At 39.5% G+C, this 19,483-nt stretch overlaps 12 protein-coding genes across 16 annotated transcripts in view; 5 read left to right on the top strand and 7 right to left on the bottom strand.

The window, feature by feature from the left end:
• The window catches only part of Cpr65Aw (Cuticular protein 65Aw), a 67,230-nt gene extending 56,793 nt beyond the window's left edge, over nt 1-10,437 (top strand). The window contains exons 2-3 of one of the 3 annotated variants that reach the window (XM_065864557.2): nt 9,908-10,060; nt 10,127-10,437. In XM_065864557.2, coding sequence (XP_065720629.2) covers nt 9,927-10,060; nt 10,127-10,322 — 330 coding nt within the window. In that variant the 5' untranslated portion in view covers nt 9,908-9,926 and the 3' untranslated portion in view covers nt 10,323-10,437. Of the gene's footprint in view, nt 1-9,885; nt 10,065-10,126 lie in introns of those variants that run through there. The other 2 variants (XM_017078169.4, XM_017078170.4) reach the window with 2 other exon arrangements.
• Nucleotides 69-475, bottom strand: LOC108012513 (larval cuticle protein 65Ab1-like). The gene has a single exon (XM_017077922.4). The coding sequence runs from the start codon at nt 421-423 to the stop codon at nt 109-111; it is 315 nt and encodes a 104-aa protein (XP_016933411.1). The 5' UTR covers nt 424-475; the 3' UTR covers nt 69-108.
• Nucleotides 1,714-2,114, bottom strand: LOC108012510 (larval cuticle protein 65Ab1-like). Its single transcript, XM_017077920.4, has one exon. The coding sequence runs from the start codon at nt 2,069-2,071 to the stop codon at nt 1,757-1,759; it is 315 nt and encodes a 104-aa protein (XP_016933409.3). The 5' UTR covers nt 2,072-2,114; the 3' UTR covers nt 1,714-1,756.
• LOC108012511 (larval cuticle protein 65Ab1-like) lies at nt 3,317-3,715 on the bottom strand. Its single transcript, XM_017077921.4, has one exon. The coding sequence runs from the start codon at nt 3,670-3,672 to the stop codon at nt 3,358-3,360; it is 315 nt and encodes a 104-aa protein (XP_016933410.3). The 5' UTR covers nt 3,673-3,715; the 3' UTR covers nt 3,317-3,357.
• The window catches only part of LOC108012509 (larval cuticle protein 65Ab1), a 218,541-nt gene continuing 204,022 nt past the window's right edge, over nt 4,965-19,483 (bottom strand). For all 3 annotated transcript variants that reach the window (XM_070995699.1, XM_017077919.4, XM_070995698.1), the window contains exon 2: nt 4,965-5,382. In XM_070995699.1, the coding sequence (XP_070851800.1) occupies nt 5,046-5,360 (315 nt within the window). In that variant the 5' untranslated portion in view covers nt 5,361-5,382 and the 3' untranslated portion in view covers nt 4,965-5,045. The remainder of the gene's footprint in view (nt 5,383-19,483) is intronic.
• On the bottom strand, nt 6,164-6,730 carry LOC108012644 (larval cuticle protein 65Ag1). The gene is made up of 2 exons (XM_017078070.4): nt 6,510-6,730; nt 6,164-6,450 (listed from the first exon to the last, which is right to left on the bottom strand). The coding sequence occupies exons 1-2, from the start codon at nt 6,635-6,637 to the stop codon at nt 6,249-6,251; spliced, it is 330 nt and encodes a 109-aa protein (XP_016933559.1). The 5' UTR covers nt 6,638-6,730; the 3' UTR covers nt 6,164-6,248.
• Lcp65Ad lies at nt 7,988-8,611 on the bottom strand. The gene is made up of 2 exons (XM_017078090.4): nt 8,399-8,611; nt 7,988-8,324 (listed from the first exon to the last, which is right to left on the bottom strand). Exons 1-2 carry the CDS (start codon nt 8,527-8,529, stop codon nt 8,129-8,131), a joined length of 327 nt encoding a protein of 108 aa, XP_016933579.1. The 5' UTR covers nt 8,530-8,611; the 3' UTR covers nt 7,988-8,128.
• Cpr65Av (Cuticular protein 65Av) lies at nt 12,287-12,945 on the top strand. Its single transcript, XM_017078171.4, has 2 exons — nt 12,287-12,506; nt 12,683-12,945. Exons 1-2 carry the CDS (start codon nt 12,361-12,363, stop codon nt 12,870-12,872), a joined length of 336 nt encoding a protein of 111 aa, XP_016933660.3. The 5' UTR covers nt 12,287-12,360; the 3' UTR covers nt 12,873-12,945.
• On the bottom strand, nt 14,005-14,572 carry LOC118877292 (larval cuticle protein 65Ag1-like). The gene is made up of 2 exons (XM_036815355.3): nt 14,398-14,572; nt 14,005-14,338 (listed from the first exon to the last, which is right to left on the bottom strand). Exons 1-2 carry the CDS (start codon nt 14,511-14,513, stop codon nt 14,149-14,151), a joined length of 306 nt encoding a protein of 101 aa, XP_036671250.3. The 5' UTR covers nt 14,514-14,572; the 3' UTR covers nt 14,005-14,148.
• LOC108012710 (larval cuticle protein 65Ag1-like) lies at nt 15,043-15,597 on the top strand. Its single transcript, XM_017078139.4, has 2 exons — nt 15,043-15,215; nt 15,274-15,597. The coding sequence occupies exons 1-2, from the start codon at nt 15,100-15,102 to the stop codon at nt 15,464-15,466; spliced, it is 309 nt and encodes a 102-aa protein (XP_016933628.4). The 5' UTR covers nt 15,043-15,099; the 3' UTR covers nt 15,467-15,597.
• LOC136116902 (larval cuticle protein 65Ag1-like) lies at nt 16,100-16,683 on the top strand. Its single transcript, XM_065864558.2, has 2 exons — nt 16,100-16,344; nt 16,403-16,683. Exons 1-2 carry the CDS (start codon nt 16,223-16,225, stop codon nt 16,599-16,601), a joined length of 321 nt encoding a protein of 106 aa, XP_065720630.2. The 5' UTR covers nt 16,100-16,222; the 3' UTR covers nt 16,602-16,683.
• On the top strand, nt 18,173-18,730 carry LOC108012675 (larval cuticle protein 65Ag1). The gene is made up of 2 exons (XM_017078102.4): nt 18,173-18,355; nt 18,413-18,730. The coding sequence occupies exons 1-2, from the start codon at nt 18,240-18,242 to the stop codon at nt 18,609-18,611; spliced, it is 315 nt and encodes a 104-aa protein (XP_016933591.4). The 5' UTR covers nt 18,173-18,239; the 3' UTR covers nt 18,612-18,730.

Consider the following 19,483-nt stretch of genomic DNA (forward strand, 5'->3'; position numbering starts at 1 on the left):
AGTATTTGACAATTATACAAACATATGATATCTCTTCCCAGGACTGACTAACAACCACGTTGAGATAATTGCAATTAACAGAAATTTTATTTTGGTCTTTTAAATAATTTAGGCAAGGGGGGCCACGGGCAGATGGGCGCCCTGGGGCTGGAATCCGTTCTCATCGGCCACGTAGGTGACGGTGAACTTCTCGCCGGTCTTCTCATCCACCCAGGAGTAGGATCCGTGGACAACGGCGGCCTCGTGCTCAGTGCCAATGTCCTTAAGGACACCATCGAGGTTGACGCTGGTGCCATCGCTGGTCTCCAGGACGGAGCTCCACTTGTCGGGCTGCACATCAGAGTCCTGCCTCACGGTCTGGACATCGTTGGGGCGGGCCACGGCCAGGGCGAAGAGGGCGACGAAGACGATGAGGAACTTCATGTTGGAGCTGGGTGGTGTTTGTTAGATAGTTGGGGACTGTCTGATGCTCCACTGCATTTGGGCGTAGTATTTTATACGATTCGCGATTTGCGAAATGCAAAAGTCAAAGGTGAGATATGACATTGAGAGAGTTTGCCAAAAATATATTAATGCTTGGACAATAGTATCGCGAATTTATTTGCATTTGTTCCGGTCAAACTGGAAACTAAAGCAGCGGCTGCACTCCAATAGCCCAGCGACCAGCTGAAACTGAAGCTCCAGCAGAAAGCGAAACTGAAACCGTACTAATGTCGCCGAACCAGCTGGTCCAGTGCATCCGCATAAAAACAACTTGCTAACACAACATCTAAGGCCAAGTTCATGCTGACGATTTCCATATATTCATGGGAGGGAAGTTCACCGATTGAGCACATCATTTACGTCATATTTAGTCTTAAATGTGGGTAGATAAGGCACAGTGCATGACGAAGCAATTTGAACATAAGTTGTTTAGTATATTTATAAGGCAGTTTTTAGTTAAAAATCATAAATTTATATATAAAAGAAGTATGAATTTTAATTCATAACTTGTGAATTAAATTGAACTCATTTCTTGAGTTCTAACTATAACGAACTCTTAGCAAAAACCAGCCGGAAACACAGTCAAGTACACAACTTCAATTAAAAATACGGAACTTTTGAACGAATATTTGTTTGTTTCCAGAAACTATAAAATTGCTATAACAAGTTAGGTCAAGTCAGGTCACTGAAAATAACAGTATTTCTTTTAAAGCCCTATATATATATATATGTATATTATCGGGCAAAGTAGATAGGTTCTTCTAAAAAGGCAGAGGGTTTCTTTTCATGAACACTCTTATTTAATACATGTTTCCACTACAGCTAATAAAAATACTTTTAAATCATGTTTAATAATTCCATCAATCAAATTCCAACTTTATTTATAATATTTTTAGATTTGTTAAAATTATTTCGATGTTCAACAACTTAATATAAACTCTCAGAAATGAGGTCCCACAGAAAAAGAAATTGTTCCAAAATTAGGGTTGTAATTTTAAATACATACACATACATTTTAAAAACAGCCCAATCTTGAGTGATTTAATATTTTTAATAAAAAACGTATTTTAAATTTAACCAAACTAATTGTAATTACTAAACAAAAACACTGTTATCTGATTGCGATTGTCTGGTCGACTTCGAGGCGTTGGAGCCACTCAAACAGGATACAATCCAAAATGATGGGCTTTCCTGTGAAAACCCCAATATTAAATAAAATCGCTTTTGAGCTTTTGCAATTAACAATCAATTTTATTTAAGTCTTCTAAATAATTTAAGCAACTGGGGCCACGGGCAGATGGGCGCCCTGGGGCTGGTATCCGTTCTCATCGGCCACGTAGGTGATGGTGAACTTCTCGCCGGTCTTCTCATCCACCCAGGAGAAGGATCCGTGGACAACAGCGGCCTCGTGCTCAGTGCCAATGTCCTTAAGGACTCCCTGCTGGTCGATGCTGGTGCCATCGCTGGTCTCCAGTACGGAGCTCCACTTGTCGGGCTGGACATCGGAATCCTGCTTCAGGGTCTGGACATCGTTGGGGCGGGCCACGGCCAGGGCGAAGAGGGCGACGAAGACGATGAGGAACTTCATGTTGTATCCGGATAGAAAGCTGATGACTGTCTGATGCTCTAGTGCAGCTGGGCGGGGGCTTTTATACACCAAAAAATCGCGAATTGCAAATGCCAAAAGTAGCATCGAAATTCGCAATATGCAAATAAGTTTTGCTAATATTTGCTTGCCCTATCAAAAGGTGTGCAACCTGATGTCTGTATCGAAGAGCAGACAACATACATACACACGTTCCCCAATATGAGTTCAAATGCTTGCGATCTTGAAACTTTCTCAATCGTCTTTTGTTCTGTGCAGATCTAGTTAAGTTTATACTTGTCTTTATGATTTTTCCATGCAAATCTGCGCTAAAGATCATATTGAAATTATGGCGAAATATCGGCCATATACATCCTACAGCTGTCATTCAAGCGAAAAATATGTCAACTATTTTTTTTTATTACATTAAGAGTAATACATTATTATGTTACGTTAGTAACTTTTTTGAAGGACAATATTTTAAATGTTTAGACGAAAACGGCATTTATAAATTTAAATCTTAAGAATTCTTTAAAAAGTCCAATATAAACAAAAAAGTTCATAAAAAATAAATTTAACTAATCTTTAATTTTGAACACATCAGTGAATGTCAATGAAATAAGTTTAACTTGACGTAAAATCTCGTCCATCAAAATTCCTGGACAAATATTTCAGGTACCCCTTTTTTTTAATTTGGTTTTTATTTATTTGCCAATAATAATTAGTAATATTAGTAATATTAGCATTTTATTATTTAATAATAAAACTATTAACAGTTGTGTTTTGTTTATTAGACACTCAAATTTCTTTAGAGAACTTCTTTAAAATATCGCATCATAATTTCAGAATTAAGGCATAGCATACTTAGCCATAGAGGCAGTTTCACCAAAATAAATTAAACACAAAGGGTAATCAATGTTAGCCATCGAAATCAAAATTTCACAGCTTGTACTGATTTTTATTTGAAAACTCATAACATATGATACAAAACTTAAATTAAAATCCAAACATCTTAAAAATCGCGTAGAATTTTAAAGAAAAGGCATAGTCGGTCTTTTTGGATCAACACCTTTTATATGATATATCAATATTAATTTTATGTATATTACATTTTAAAATAGTTGAATATTTTTGGAATGGGGCTAACCCAAGAGCAGAAATGTGTTGTTTCCTTACATTTGTCTGAATACAAATCTGACAAAAAAATGTGAACTCCACCCAGAACAGATTAAAAACCACATATAGATATTTGCAATTAACAATCGATTTATTTTAGTCTTTTAAATAATTTAGGCAAGTGGGGACACGGGCAAATGGGCGCCCTGGGGCTGGAATCCGTTCTCATCGGCCACGTAGGTGACGGTGAACTTCTCGCCGGTCTTCTCATCCACCCAGGAGTAGGATCCGTGGACAACAGCGGCCTCGTGGTCAGTGCCAATGTTCTTAAGGACACCATCCAGGTTGACGCTGGTGCCATCGCTGGTCTCCAGGGCGGAGCTCCACTTTTCGGGCTGCACATCGGAATCCTGCTTCAGGGTCTGGACATCGTTGGGGCGGGCCACGGCCAGGGCGAAGAGGGCGACGAAGACGATGAGGAACTTCATGTTGTATAGGGATAGATAGCTGATGACTGTCTGATGCTCCACTGCAGTTGGGGAGGGGCTTTTATACGCTAGAAATGCAAATTAAAGAAGCCAAAAGTAGCTCTACATTTTGCAAAATGCAAATGGCTTTATTGATATTTTCATACCCTTCTAGAGGGTACTTCGTTTTGGAGCACAGCATAAATGGTTCAAAGATATTTTTCTCATCGAAAAGCTTTACGTTTTTGCAAATGATTTTTTCTTTAAAATGTACTCTTGTAAAAATTAGTAATTACTTAAACCTAAGGTCGGGTAAAATTAAATTACATTTTTTGGACCGCCTGATTCTTGGTACTTTATTCTCTCAGGGTAAGACGTGTATATTACCCTAATTAAATTTGTGATCTTACCCTAAGAGTATACGAGCTTCGGCTTCCTGAAGCTATCTTACTTACTTTCTAGGTTGTTTTTGTTTTTGATGTTAAATCAATGGTTTCAGATCTAGTGCAACAAGTTTGATATTTATAACCTGTTGCTAGGGTGGTGGTCGCTAAGAAATAAATGAAACAATTAACGCTTTCAGAAATGCAAATTTAAAATATTAAATTGATAAATCGAATTATACAAACCAGATATATTATTAAAATCGTATTGGCGCTCAATGACATAATGAAATCTAAAAAAATTTATACCTGTGCAAAAAACAATAATAACAAATGTAAGAACAATAATTAGGAATATAATAACAATATTAATAACAACGCAGTTTCGAAAGAATAAGATGATAAAACATTTCGAAAAATGTATGTTCCTAAGCACAAAGGAACCATTTTATTTTTTTAAAAATAAGGTAGAAGTTGACATATTGAAATAATTGCTTGGAGTTTAATTTGGGTAAAATTTATATTTATGCTCATAAGATTTTGGTGAGAATTCAAAGGTAAGGGGTTTCTCTGGCTATCCCTATTTATCATTTTTTAAAGATTTAGGTACAAAATGACTTATATGTATGTTATGTACATGTATGTATTTTGGGTTGCCACAGATATTGCTTTGAGTTTAATTCGGGAAACCCCTCAAGTTTTAGTGACAGTCCCCGAATATATTTCCGAAGTAGGAAAAACTTATAAAAGCATTTTTTTAAAGCCCGTTAAAAATGTATTTTGATTTCAATTCAAAATCGTTATACAAGTATATATACTTGTTTATATTGATAATATGTTATTGATATGATCTGATAATTCATTTTGGCATCTAGCTTGCACATCTCAAGCCGTACATTTCTGAAACCATTCCGGAATTGAATAATATCGTTTACTATTATTATTTGCAATTAACAATCAATTTTATTTAGTCTCTGAATGAACAATTTTCGTTTTGTGATCGAGGACAGTTTAAGCAACTGGGGCCACGGGCAGATGGGCGCCCTGGGGCTGGTATCCGTTCTCATCGGCCACGTAGGTGATGGTGAACTTCTCGCCGGTCTTCTCATCCACCCAGGAGAAGGATCCGTGGACAACAGCGGCCTCGTGCTCGGTGCCAATGTCCTTAAGGACTCCCTGCTGGTCGATGCTGGTGCCATCGCTGGTCTCCAGGACGGAGCTCCACTTGTCGGGCTGGACATCGGAATCCTGCTTCACGGTCTGGACATCGTTGGGGCGGGCCACGGCCAGGGCGAAGAGGGCGACGAAGACGATGAGGAACTTCATGTTGTATAGGGATAGAAAGCTGGTGACTGTCTGATGCTCCACTGCAGCTGGGTGGGGGCTTTTATACGCCAAAAATCGCGAAATGCAAAAGTCAAAGGTGGCAATGAATTCGGCGGATTGCAAATGAGTTCTGCTAATATTTATGTAGATCTGTGGCGATAATGAGCGCATCGTTATTTCAGCATTGTTTCCGGTCAAACTGGACTGGTCACCTCAAACTTCAAACTATTGTCGTCCAACCGGCTGCATTCGATGGCTGCGCTTGTCCGGAGATGAAAGGGGTGAATCCACCGGTCGGTGATCTTTCGAGCAATTTAGAGCTTTTATTTTGCACACCTTGTATCATCCAAATTCGGCAGAAGAGTTTGTTTACTGCTATAACGAATGCATGCTAATAATGAAAACGGTTTTAGGTATTGTTTTTGGCAAACCGCAGTTTACTGTTAGGGGTAATCTCTGTTGGTCGCAGTTAACTTTTATAACTTGGTCATTTAAAATAGCACATGCCATGCACCATGTCTATTTAACGCTGCAATTTCAATTGGTTAAGGTATAGAGGAACAATGGCCCAGTGTTATAAATATCATCTTGAAGATCTTATAAGGGCCCTTAAGTTGTCAGTTTTCCCAATATTAATGGGTTTAAAGAAACATGTTAAATCTTTTGTTCTTCAAATACTTTTCAAGCCGTTTTTTACAGTTTTTAAAGGTTTTACCCTGCTCTTGCATCTAATGCCTTACGGCATAATCTTCCCTGTCATTATAAATGGATTCTACATCAATAAATGGATAGATGGGGTGACATTCGATTTTCTTGCCGCGTTTATTTAATAATCAACTAGAAACCAATATACATAGAACAGCTCTCGGTTAGCGTATCCGCTTCCGCTTAGTTGCCAATGGGCACATTGGGCAGATGGGCACCCTCGGGCTGGAATCCGTTCTCGTCGGCGATGTAGTTGACGGTGTAGGTGACACCATCATCGGCCACGAAGGAGTAGGATCCGCGGACCACGATGGCCTCCTGCTCGGTGCCCACGTTCTTCAGCTGACCCTGCTCCTCGTGCTTCTTGCCATCGCTGGTCTCCAAACTGCGGGAGAAGGGGGTGGTTATAATCCTGGCTTGTAATCCCAACCTAGAAGGACTTACGCAAAGTTGTAGCCCTCGGGCTGGACATCGGACTCCAGGCGCAGGATCTGGGCCTCCGAATCGGGGGCGGGGGCGGCCAGAACGACGGCGAAGAGGGCGGCGAATACGATGGCAACTGTGCACTTCATGGTGACTCTGTGGGGTTTTCTTTTCGGTTGATTGGTTGAGGATTCGATGGGAACTTGCGTCCGAGCGGCTAGTCAACGTTACTTGATTTGTGATGTCTGTGGCCCTGTCCAGGCGTTTATATAGTCGGATCGGAGGCCGCCAATCGAAGAAAAGTCAGTCGAAAATAAAAATGACTAATTACACGCCGGGCACCAAAGCCAACAAATTGGCTTGAAAAACGCACAAAAACTTTATGAAAAAAGCACAACAACCATACCAAGACGCAAATAATAACGTAAAACAAAAACTTCTAAGGCAAACAAATCGACGCCGTTTTTAGGAAATACCTCATCATCATCATTTGCATTTTTCGTGAATCAATCAATCCAATCGCTTCCAAGTCGAAGACAACGAGCCAAACATTTTTGATAATCCATGGGTATTCATATTTTGTGGCAGAGTGGGACGGACAACTCGCCCTGCAGCAACAGAAGCATCGGGCCCAGAAACCACAGGTGAATCGAATCGGAAGCCTGTTTCGGGTTAAAAAACCACAGTTGACAGTATATAAATTTAAATCATCAAGATGTGCAATTCCTGAAAAATAAATGGATTCAAAAATAGCAGGAAATCTAAGAATACTAGAAACTATTGGTTAAACTACTGACGGTGGTTCAAAAAATTTATTATTCAATATTAAAATAATCACCTTTGCAGTCATGCAGTCAAAAGTGAAATGTACGAATACAATATTCGCACATAATAAAAGGTACTTTTAAATATTTTTTAAAAAAGATATGCATTTATTTTTACATAAATAACAAATATAGTTTAGAACATGACATTTTCTAAAGATCAGGAATGAAATGAATTTTAATTCAACATTTCATTAAAATTGTAAATATAATTATAATGGATCGACATTCCATTTGTTCGACCAAAACTCCTAAGAATTGTGAACTTAAAGTTGCCAAAGCAGTTTCCTCTTTAATACATTCTTAATAGAAAGAAAATCTTTTATTATTGATATTCTCTTTACTATAAGGTTTTTATTTATTATAATGTTTTGAAGACCCAAGTCCTTTCTATTTTCTCTTTATATTTGTAAGCTCTCATTACTAACATCCCAAAATAAAAAACGATTATTGTTATATTATATTATGATTTCTTCAGACCAAACTTCTTTATTTTTCTTTTTATATAGGCAACCTCTCATTACTAACATCCCAAAATAAAAAGCGAGAGTAATACTTGAAGTCATTGGATAGTACTTTAATAAGATCATGTTTTTCAGATCAAACTTCTTTATATTTTCTGTTTATACAAGCAAGCTTTCATTACCTACATCCCAAAATAGAGACCGAGAGTAATACTTGAAGTGAATGGATGTTATTTTAATATGATGATGCTTTTCACACGAAACTTAAACATAGTTAACACATTTATGCTGGACTGGAACTTGATGGGCGAATGATATTCAATGGGATTCCTCTCTGGGACCTGTGTCCGCTTTACTGAACGGCCCTGGGCAGATGGGCGCCCTCGGGCTGGAAACCGTTCTCATCGGCCAGGTAGTTGATGGTGTAGGTCTGGCCATCGTCACCCACATAGGCGTAGGATCCACGCACCACCAGGGCCTCGTGATCTGTGCCCACGTCCTTCAGCTGGCCCTCCTCCTGGTGTGACTTGCCGTCGCTGGTCTCCACGCTAAAGAAAACCAGAAACCAGTTAGCAAACGACCTTGACACAGTTGGAAATCTGGAAGTATGGTCAACACTTACGCGAATTTATAGCCCTCGGCCTGGACGTCGCTGTCGAATCGCAGCACCTGGGCATCCTGCTGGATGGCTGGTGGAGCGGCCAGGACGCAGGCAAGAAGGCAGGTGAAGGCGATGGCAATGGTGAACTTCATCTTGCAGCTGGGGATTGGTTAGCTGGGATTGTTGACTCAAGTGCTGGGTTCGAGGAGCTTGCGGACAATGCTTGCAATTCCCTCGGCGAGTGGCCAATTTATACTCCTTGGGCCATGTAATGCAATGCGTGTAAGTGGCAATTACCTGAGCAAAAGAAGCCGAGACCCAAAAAAAAATAAGAGTGAGAGTGGGAGAAACCTGTTTCTCGTTTTGTTTCCTTTGACCCACACCGGTTACCTAACCAGTTGCTGGATGCTTTGGCTTGGCTTTAGCCCGGCTTGCTGTTTGGCGATTGATTGATTGACCAGCGACAAGATACACAGATTTCATTTGTCTTCAACAAATTAACTACAAAGTGAGCCCTGCCCAGGCAATGAGTTGCGTTAGTTGGGCTTAGAAATAGTCAATAAACTGGGGAACTGGGTCACATCGAATTCGGCTCAAGTGCAGGCGAAATGCTCGGCCTAAAAAAAAGTCTTTGCCATTTCCAATTTCAATGTCATTTAAAAAAATATTTATTTCTTCTAGTTGCCAAGCCTTATAATTGCTAGTTCCTATCATTTATTTCTGTCTGTTTAGTAAACTCTTGATAGAAGTATGTATTTTAATACATGTTAAAGCGGTGGTTCAAAAAAATCCCCAAAAATTTTAACCTAAGAGTTAAGCACCATCGATTCCGTATACTTTTCCTTATTTAGCCGCTTATATCTGAGGGTCGCCCAACGCTTAGGCTTTAATATTCCATTTTTTTTAACTTGTAGCTGTTTTTGGATTTCTTTTAACAAAGACCCTCTCTCAAATAAGACAAAAAAAACTTTTGCATTATGGTAAGAAGTTTATGTTTTTTTTATTCGCCATAAAATTAAAATTAGTCCCATTAATACAATTTTTTTCACCTTCTTTTCACAAACCTAAATTCGTAAAAATAAAGCTAAATGCTTTCAGTTGCATTCGATTAAAAATTGTTGAAGAAATAGTTAACAAAACTGGAACAGGTAAAAGTGCACAACGTTTAATAATAAAATTGCATTCCAAAATACCTAATTTTTTAGACAGAACTCGTTGTTATGAATATTCGAAGCCAAGTGGGCAAAATTCACATCAACATTTTTGAAACGTTTTAGGCTAATTTAGAGGGTTAAGGCAACACCATTTGAACTTTTTGGAGCGTCTCCGCAGCAAATCGTCTGCTTTCAATTTCATTTCGACTTGATTTGCCTGCTTTTTGGTTGCCGCTCGAGTCATTTGGATATTCGCATTTTATTGCACACTCCGTTAATTAGCCCCAGTTCGCGTTGGGCTTAGTATGGATTGCATGTGGATATATTGAACGGCCTTTGCGCAATCCGAGTTAGTCGCATGCGCGGATTGGCACAGGACGGGTTACAGGTGACAGATGGCCAGACTAACACTGCTGCTGGGCCTAATCCTGGCCAGCTTCTGTGCGTGCCCCTCAAATGCCGCCGAAACGGCACAGATACTGCGATACGAGAATGATGTCAACCTGGAGAGCGATGGCTATGCCTTCTCGTAAGTAGGTGGTTCAGGGTCAGGTGGAGTTTTTGCAATAAATTGCTTACAGACATCTTCCCGTAGATTCGAGACCAGCGATGGCATCTCACGCGAGGAGAGGGCCACCCTGAAAAATCCCGGCACCCCCGAGGAGGCAATTGCCGTCCAGGGCAGCGTCAATTGGGTGGGACCCGATGGCATCCACTACAAGCTCAACTATCTGGCCGATGAGAATGGCTTCCAGCCCCAGGGTGCACATCTTCCGCAGGTGGAGCACTGATCACGTGATAGCTTTGGACTTTGTTTAAAATAAGGCAAAACCACCGGATAGCTGGAGGAGGCGGGCAAACAATAGAAATTATATATATAAAAAAATATATAGACATATATGTGTATATATCGATATGGCGGGGCATAAATTTTCACCCCTCGAAATTGAATTGTATTCTAGGCAGGGAATTAGCATATACATTTGTATCTTCCAAACCCGTTTGCTCTTCGCGCCTGAGTTGTGGACTGTATGCGGTAACCGATCCCCCGATCTGCGATCTGCGATCTGCGTTCCCCGATCTGCGTGAGGTGACCAAACCGGTTCAATAAACGCCAAAAAGCACCCAACAAAGGTTGCCAAAAAAGCAAACAACAATTAAAGAAGCCACAAAGCTGCCAACGAAAGTGAGAACTTCGTGGAAAAAAGGGTTATTTTAAGGCAATTAAGCGAGGCTCCTCTCATTTATCAATCGTAAACTACAAAATAATCAGTCTTTCAAAGCCTAGACAGGTCAGCCTGCACTGAGGAAAATGTTTATATATTGGCAAGCCAATAAATGTAATAATTTGGAATAAATGGGAAAATATGTAAAAATGTTATGTATTTTTTAGCCATTTTAAAATACCTATAATACAACATTTTAAATAATTTTTAAGAACAAATTAAAATTAAAATAATTCTAGTCTTTGAAATAGATTTATATTAACTACTATTAACTACTACAACTCCCTTTTTTTTTATCCTATTCTTGCTTTGTACCATTCACCGATTTTTGAATGATTTATAATGCCGGCAAATGGCCTGGACTGACATTACGCATACGCCCCGGTGTGTTGTAGGGCATAACCCAGGCTCAGTCGGCTGAGCTTGGTATTGGCTTTTGTTGTCTGGTTAACTGGTAAAAAATCGTTTTTATTTTATTGACTAAGGTCATCAACCAACACTCAGGCTGCCGACGATGGAGATGGAGATGGAAATGATGATGATGAGCCGCGTAATCTTGAATCTCTCGTGCCGCATCTTCACTTGAACAGCAAATGCAGCTGACAAGCAATGGCGTTGGAGGTTTTTGTTTCGTTTCGATTCGATTCGAGGCTTTTGGAGGTTAAATCGCCCAGCCTTAATCGGAAATTGTGTCAGCAGTTACCAGAGCTGAGAGCGGAAATGCTTCGGTATCAACCAAATACCATACACTTTGCAGATCTCCAGTTGGGTAATTGAAGAATTACTTAAATGAGGAAACACCCCGCCGAATAAAAAGAAATAAATTATTAATATAGTGGGCAATTAAGTCTCAAGCTCATGGGAACTCCACGATTTCGAGAACCGCCTTATTCTTCCCATTCTTTGCTTAATTTCCTGAATATTTTTTCATGAATGTTGTTAACTTAACTTAACTTCCTTACTGTTCACTTCTCTTGGGAATTTTACCTTAAACCCATTTTGGTTGCTCATTTGGCTATAATCTTTTTCATCACAATTTGCTGATAAGTGCAAACATAGCCATTGACCTATTGCCACAGATCCAAATGTGTGTGTCTGTGTACTTGTTCGCAAACACGCGCATTGGTCAAATATTTGTTTTTTAAGAGGCCCAAACATTTCATTATCACTCGCCCCATCATCTTCAGCTTCGATTTTACTTTCAGCTCCCGTGGCGAGGCAATTGTGATGAGATCCGAGCGCACATCAAACGCTTAATGGTCTTTATACCACTTGGCTTGTTCAATTAAAAGCTTAAGGCACTCAAGCTCACACACATTTGCCTGCAATTATGTGCGTATGGGTAGACAGATAATTGTGTTAGCATTTAAGGTGTTTGTTATGGGCCACCTGAACTTCACGGATCACATCAGTGTGTGTGTGTGGTTGGTAGCACTTGGAGTGTTGGCCTGGCCAGTTATAAATAGCCCAACACTCATTACAGGGCGCCACATTACTCGTTAGAGCCTAATTGGGATAACTACCGGAGCGTGCAGTCCAAACCTTAAGTCCAAATTTATCGCAGGACCTTTTGAAAAGTTTTAAATAGAAAATCGAAGTAAACATGCAGTCCTCCAGCATCTGTGTCCTGGCAATTTGCGCCTTCGTTCTGGTTTCCTCGATCAGTGCCGCTCCCCTGGATGACTCCCAACATGCCACTATCCTGCGATACGACAACGACAACATCGGCACCGATGGCTACAACTTCGGGTGAGTGACGAAGAGAAAGCGAAGGATATCCCTTAGGATTAAAGCAAAAATTACCTTTTGAGAGACTCAAATACCTTTAAAAAAAACTCTTGCTCGAGAAAGAAACTTTAGAGTTCATATGACCCAAATATGATCTTAAAATATTAAGAACTTAAAAAAAACTGTTTCGCTTTCAGTTACGAAACCAGTGATGGAATCACCCGCCAGGAGCAGGCTGAGCTGAAGAACGCCGGCACTGACCAGGAGGCCCTCAGCGTCCGTGGATCCGTCAGCTGGGTGGCTCCCGATGGCCAGACCTACACCCTGCACTATATTGCCGATGAGAACGGCTTCCAGCCCCAGGGTGACCATCTGCCCCACAACTAAATATAACTCATTGGTGTAGCCAGTATTAATCAGTATTTTTTCATGTTGTAAAATAAAATCGAGTTCTAAAATTTATTATTTTTAAATCACTTAAAATGATCTTAGATCCGTAAAATATAGTCCTTGGAAAATGTCTTAATTTCTTAATCAATTGATATTGAAACCTTAAATGGTTGAGAGTAGTATACACACGTCAAAGGGGATTGTCTAACATAGGCCTAAACTGTGCAAAGGTTTTTTCCGATCATAAACTTAGATCGTCCCTTGAACCCGGATCATAATTCGCTCACTATGCTAAACATAACTATTTATGGTAGGGCTGCGAATATAGAAAAACTCGTTTGAGGCGAAATGAAAAGAAAAGTATGACGCAAGAAGAACAGCGTCGCTGTTCTCATCACATTTTCCATACGCACCGTTGGACGTTGAAATGCTGTGTTGATCGTCTCGTCTGGCGACTTTGCCTGGATGGCCTTCGGCCGGCAGAAATTTGCAAATTTTGGCACGGCCAAACTTGTTTGCGTTTTTGTTGTCTTTGTAATTAATACATAATTAAAGTGGCGCATATTGAAATATGTGCGAGCGATCTGGCCGCGAATGAAAACGAAGTTTTGAAGGTTAATTTCAGGCGTTGATTTAAATTTCATGCGATGCTAATGAAATTTGGAAGATGCCTGCCCTGCCAAAAACAACATAGAGCACCCCAGAGCCAAACGGCCATATTAATATGCATGAAAAAAAGCGACAATGATCAAACTAGTTTTGGAATAAGCCGATCGACCGCATTGACTGCGGCTGTAGCTTCTTTAAGTTAACTCAGCTGCTGACGTAGCTGCCATGCCCAATTGTGAGTTGAACACACTTTGCTAATGTCTTTTTGATTTACATATCTATTACTGATGGACAAAACTCTTGACTGCCCTCAGGTGAATTTCAAGAACTTCTAAAGATATTCTTAGCAGGGCGAACTTGATTATTGTCGATTTTCTAATAGCCAATGTTTGCTGCTCTAAATATTTGGGTAGACGAACGTACAGCTACATAGTACAAATAAAATCTCTCAACTTAGTTGATTTCAAGTCTTATCTATAATACTAATAGTCTGAGCAGAATGTTTGTACTTCAAAACACATTTGTTTATGTATTCAATTTTCTTTTATATTTAATAGTTCAGGTTTTTGTCTTAGGTCATTTTCTCCTCAAAGTAGAGGAATAAGATGAGTTTAAGGCAAATAAGCATTAGTAACAAGGAACTGGGAAATCCACTTCAAAGGACTTAAACCACGGGGATATGGGCACCCTGGGGCTGGAATCCGTTCTCATCGGCGATGTAGGTGACAGTGTAGGTGACACCATCAGGACCCACATAGGAGTAGGATCCCTTGACGGCGAGGGCCTCATGATCGGAGCCAGCATTCTGCAACACTCCCTGAGCCTCAGCCTGCTGGCCATCGCTAGTTTTCCAGCTGACGAGGAGGATAGGATCAGTTAGGCAACCTCTTGTGGGGGCTTGGGATCAACTTACTCGAAGGCGAAGTTCTCGGGACCCACATCGGAATTCGACTTCTCGATGTAGGCGTCAGGAGCGACTCCGGCCAAAGCCACGGCGAAGAGGGCAACGAAGACAATCAGGAACTTCATGTTGATTTTTGGCTCGTTTGCTGATCTCGAGGAGTTCGATGCGAATGATGTCGATTGGCTGCAGGAGGAAGTCTTTTATACATAGGTTGCAAACTATTCCAAGTGGTTAAACTAACAAAAACATGCATGTCACAATCAAATTTATGATATTGCGTTCAGTTTCGCGAATTTAGTGCGAAACGCATTTTTGGCATAAGCAAAACTTTGATGCGATCCGCAGTCTGGTTTTCTGATTTAATTTAGCTGCAACTGCTTATTGAATAAAAGTTGAATAACTTGATACACATATCCATAGAGGGATATTTTTATGAATCGGGTAGTTTAACAATGCCAATATGGACCAATAAATGAACGACCTATACTAGCATCTTATCAAAACATAGCTTGTGCCAAAATGCGTTTCTCATAAAAATTTGCAAAACTGAACTCTATATCATAAATATTCGGAAATTTGATTAAAATATGCTAGTTTTATAGTTTGCCTGCGCATTGCATTATTTTACGTGTATAAAAGATTTCCTCTTGCAGTCAAACGATATCATTCGCATCGAACTCCTCGAGATCAGCAAACAAGCCAAAAATCAACATGAAGTTCCTGATTGTCTTCGTTGCCCTCTTCGCCGTGGCTTTGGCCGGAGTCGCTCCTGACTCCTACATCGAGAAGTCGTATTCCGAAGTTGGACCCGAGAACTTCGCCTTCGAGTAAGTTGATCCTAAGCCCCCCAAGAGGTTGCCTAACTGATCCTTTCCTCCTCGTCAGCTGGAAAACTAGCGATGGCCAGCAGGCTGAGGCTCAGGGAGTGTTGCAGAATGCTGGCTCCGATCACGAGGCCCTCGCCGTCAAGGGATCCTATTCCTATGTGGGCGATGATGGTGTCACCTACACCGTCACCTACATCGCCGATGAGAACGGATTCCAGCCCCATGGTGCCCATCTGCCCGTGGCCCCCTAAATCCTTTGAAGTGGATTGCCCAGTTCCTTGTTTAATTGCCAAATGACCTTAAATCTCTCATCGATTTTTTTTTTAAGAAAAAGAGAATCTAAGTCAAAATCCTGAACTAAAAATATTAAAGAAAAACTTAACCAATGTGTTTAAAAGATAATAAGCTCAGGGCAAGTGATTCAAGTTTTTTTTTTAATACAAGTTACTCTTCATTTCGTACATGATGATAAAATCTTTATGATCCCTTTTTTAAATAACGCAATCGACGCCAGGTGGCGCGGTAGCGTGGTGTGCAATTTTGGGAACAGTCATTTTTGCTGCTTGCATATATCGCACTCCCTTAAGCTGACTAACAGGTATCTGATAGTTCTCTTTTGCATAGCCAATCATTAATTTCAGCCAAAATTTTCTTTTACAAGTAGTACTCTGCATACTTAACTTCGCTTTATATCTGCTTTAATACTATGCTTAATTGTTATCACAGAACATAAATTGTTTAAAAAGCTCACTTCATGACTATATGGAAAATTTATATAAATATAATTTTATATTTATATAGAGGGCGAATAGGAGCCATACGTTTTCCATTGAGTTCAGAGCAAAACTGATATTATTATCACACATTTCGTATTCACCATACGAGTTTGATTAGCTTGACCGCACCTTGGATTGGTTAACCATTTATGTATAAAAGAGTTCATCTGCAATCCATCGATATCATTCGCATCGAACTCTTCGAGATCAGCACACAAGCCTAAAAACACCATGAAGTTCCTGATTGTCTTCGTTGCCCTCTTCGCCGTGGCTCTGGCCGCTCCTTCTGCCGATAAGGAAACTCAAATCTTGCGATTGGACTCCGATGTTGGACCCGAGAGCTTCAAATACGAGTAAGTTGATGGAGAGCTGCCCCAAAGGATGCCTAACTGATCCTGACTTTCTTTACAGCTGGGAGACTAGCGATGGACAGGCGGCTAATGCTGCTGGTCAGCTGAAGAACATTGGATCCGAGAACGAGGCCATCTCCGTCCAGGGATCCTACCGCTTCGTTGGTGATGATGGTGTCACCTACGAAGTCACCTACATCGCCGATGAGAACGGATTCCAGCCCCAGGGAGCCCATCTGCCCGTTGCCCCCGAGGCGTAAGCCATCCAAAGTTCTTTGTTAATAATGGAAAAGAATCTAAGTCATAAAAACCTATACGAATAAATGTTAAAGAAAAAATGAACGCATAAATGGTTTTAATTCGAATCTGAAGTTTCTTAAAAATAATCTCTTCTCATCTCTCATCTCTTCCAATGGATAAAATGGGATTACAACAAAAAAACATAACTCGTAAAGTAAAAGATTTGTTGTAGTCGATAAAAAGTATGTAGCACGTAGAAGAAATAGTTTTCACTTTCCCAGTTGCTCTAGTCATGTCCGTCAGTCTTTTTTTAAAGACCACTTATACAAAAATAAAATAATAAAAATAGAACAACAAAAATAATTAATTCAAATTTTCAAATTTAATATTAATGAAAATAATTTTTTTATTTATTATAAAAAAATTTAAAAAGAGATCCTTATTTGTATGATTTAATTTGTAAATACTTTAACAAAGGTAGTATGAATATATTAAACACGGTGTTTGTTTTATTTATTTATATGTTGATTTGGACCATTGACGTCAATGAAACACACCTTCATGCATATTCAAAAAAAAAGAAACAACGATTTTTTCGAGTGTCCCGACTATCAGATACCCAATAAAATTTCAATAAAAATAAAATTGTGGAACATTTATTTGGGGCTGCACACATTTCCGATACTTGCACCACGTGCTAAAATCAGTACATCTATTGTCATATGTTGGGAAGGAGTACAGAACGTAGATATTTTGAATTAATTCCTATTCTTGTAATGTAGTAATATGTTGTTAAGGTAAACTTATAATAAATATAAATTTTATTTTTCAATAAAAATACTTTTTTCAAAACTCTCAAAATTTTTGAAATCTGTTAAACGGGACTATTTGTATTATAGTTAGTCGCAGATAATAGTTTTAGATAAGAAATGAATGCTTGCAATACTAACTTACATAATGTACTACTTACGTACTAAAAATCAATTAGACATAAAATTTCATTGAGTTACGAACTGTTGTTCTAAAAATAAAAGCAGTGACGACGCAAAATGTTTCCAAATGCTACAACTGACACAACAAAGGTTTATTGTTCTCAAATTGGATAAGAGTTCGTAAATAAGCATTATAAATGCAAGGGAATAAATTAAAAAAAGATAATGTATGATATTTGTGGTTATATAGTTTGTTATATTTATTGTTATTGTTATTTTCTTATAATTCGTAATTCGTATAAGGCCTGTGAAAAACTTTACTTTCTATGTAAATTAAATGTACTACATTCTCAAACGTAATGACAAACTCACTTCACTTAATAGAGCTTCAATTTCTGTTTGGAATATGGTGGTCTAAAGAAATAAACTCATTGATGCTTGTGGGCATATAATTAACAGCATAGTATTACTGTCCGCTGAAAGCGACTGTGTAAAGCGAATGCGACCGAAGTGGTCGATTTGCATTTCGTGTTGGGCTTTAAACTATTCAGCTTTAAACTGAACTCAAATTATACATTCATCATATTACGTTTTGGCCAATTCGGATATTTTTAACATAATCGAAGAGGCTGTCCAACTATTTAAGTGGTGACCCAGCCATCAGACAGCATCATTCGTCGCGAACTGTTCGATAACCGCAGATCAAAACACCAACCAAGAATCACCATGAAGTTCCTGATTGTCTTCGTTGCCCTCTTCGCCCTGGCTCTGGCCGCTCCTTCTGCCGATGTTTCGATCGTGCGACAGGATTCCGATGTTGGACCCGAGAGCTTCAAATACGAGTAAGTTCATCCAAAAAGATCAAAAGGACTCCTAACTGATGTCGACTTTCTTCACAGCTGGGAGACTAGCGATGGACAGGCAGCTAATGCTGCTGGTCAGCTGAAGAACATTGGATCCGAGAACGAGGCCATCTCCGTCCAGGGATCCTACCGCTTCGTTGGTGATGATGGTGTCACCTACGAAGTCACCTACATCGCCGATGAGAACGGATTCCAGCCCCAGGGAGCTCATCTGCCCGTTGCCCCCGAGGCGTAAACCATCCAAAGTTCTTTGTTGATATTGTTTAACTTTCATATCCTATACTTAGGAATGAAAAAGAATCTAAGTCAAAAAACGTAAACAAATTAATATTAAAGATAAAATGAATACATAAATAGTGTTGTTTTGTACCTGAAGCTCCAAAAACATAATATTGAAGGATGTATCTCAATCAGTGATACCATTTCTTGGTATTTCCACAGATATCATTTTATACCCGTTACTCGCAGAGTAAATGGGTTACCATGTTCGTTAGTAAGTATGTAGCAGGTAGAAGGAAGCGTTTCCGACCCCATAAAGGATATATTTTCTTCATCAGGATCTCTAATCTCTGTCTATCTGCCTGCCCGTCCGTATGAACGCTGAGACCTCGGAAACTATTCAAGCTGGAAAGTTGGGACTCGGCATGTAGATTCTTGAGCTCCTTGCCAGCACAAGTTGGTCTCAGCAAGCACATTTCCTTATATTTTTGAATAATTTAAGTGAGGTGTTGTTCTTATTATCAATACCCATCTACATGCCAAAAATGATTGAAATCGGACTATTCGATGGCATCGACTATAGCGTTTTCTCTTGCTTAAGTTACCTTACTTGGAAATAAGATTGAAAACCTTAGATTTTCTAGTCGTGTATCAACTTGTTTTCATAGCCAACAAAATCTTTGAAACTATTAGTCTCACAGTTAGGCGCTTACTGAAAATATATTTAAAGAGATCTGATGTAGTTAATGGGATGTGCAGATTTTACAATTACCTAAAGTAAGAATCTCTGCTTCTTTTGTCAAATAAATATGATTAGCTTTTTAATCTTCACAAAACTATTTAATTGACACTTTAAAATCAGTGGTGCCCAGTGGCCTGACTCGCGAG

The sequence above is a fragment of the Drosophila suzukii genome, chromosome 3 (genome assembly GCF_043229965.1).
Source record: "Drosophila suzukii chromosome 3, CBGP_Dsuzu_IsoJpt1.0, whole genome shotgun sequence".
In the NCBI taxonomy this organism is placed as follows: Eukaryota; Metazoa; Arthropoda; class Insecta; order Diptera; family Drosophilidae; genus Drosophila; species Drosophila suzukii.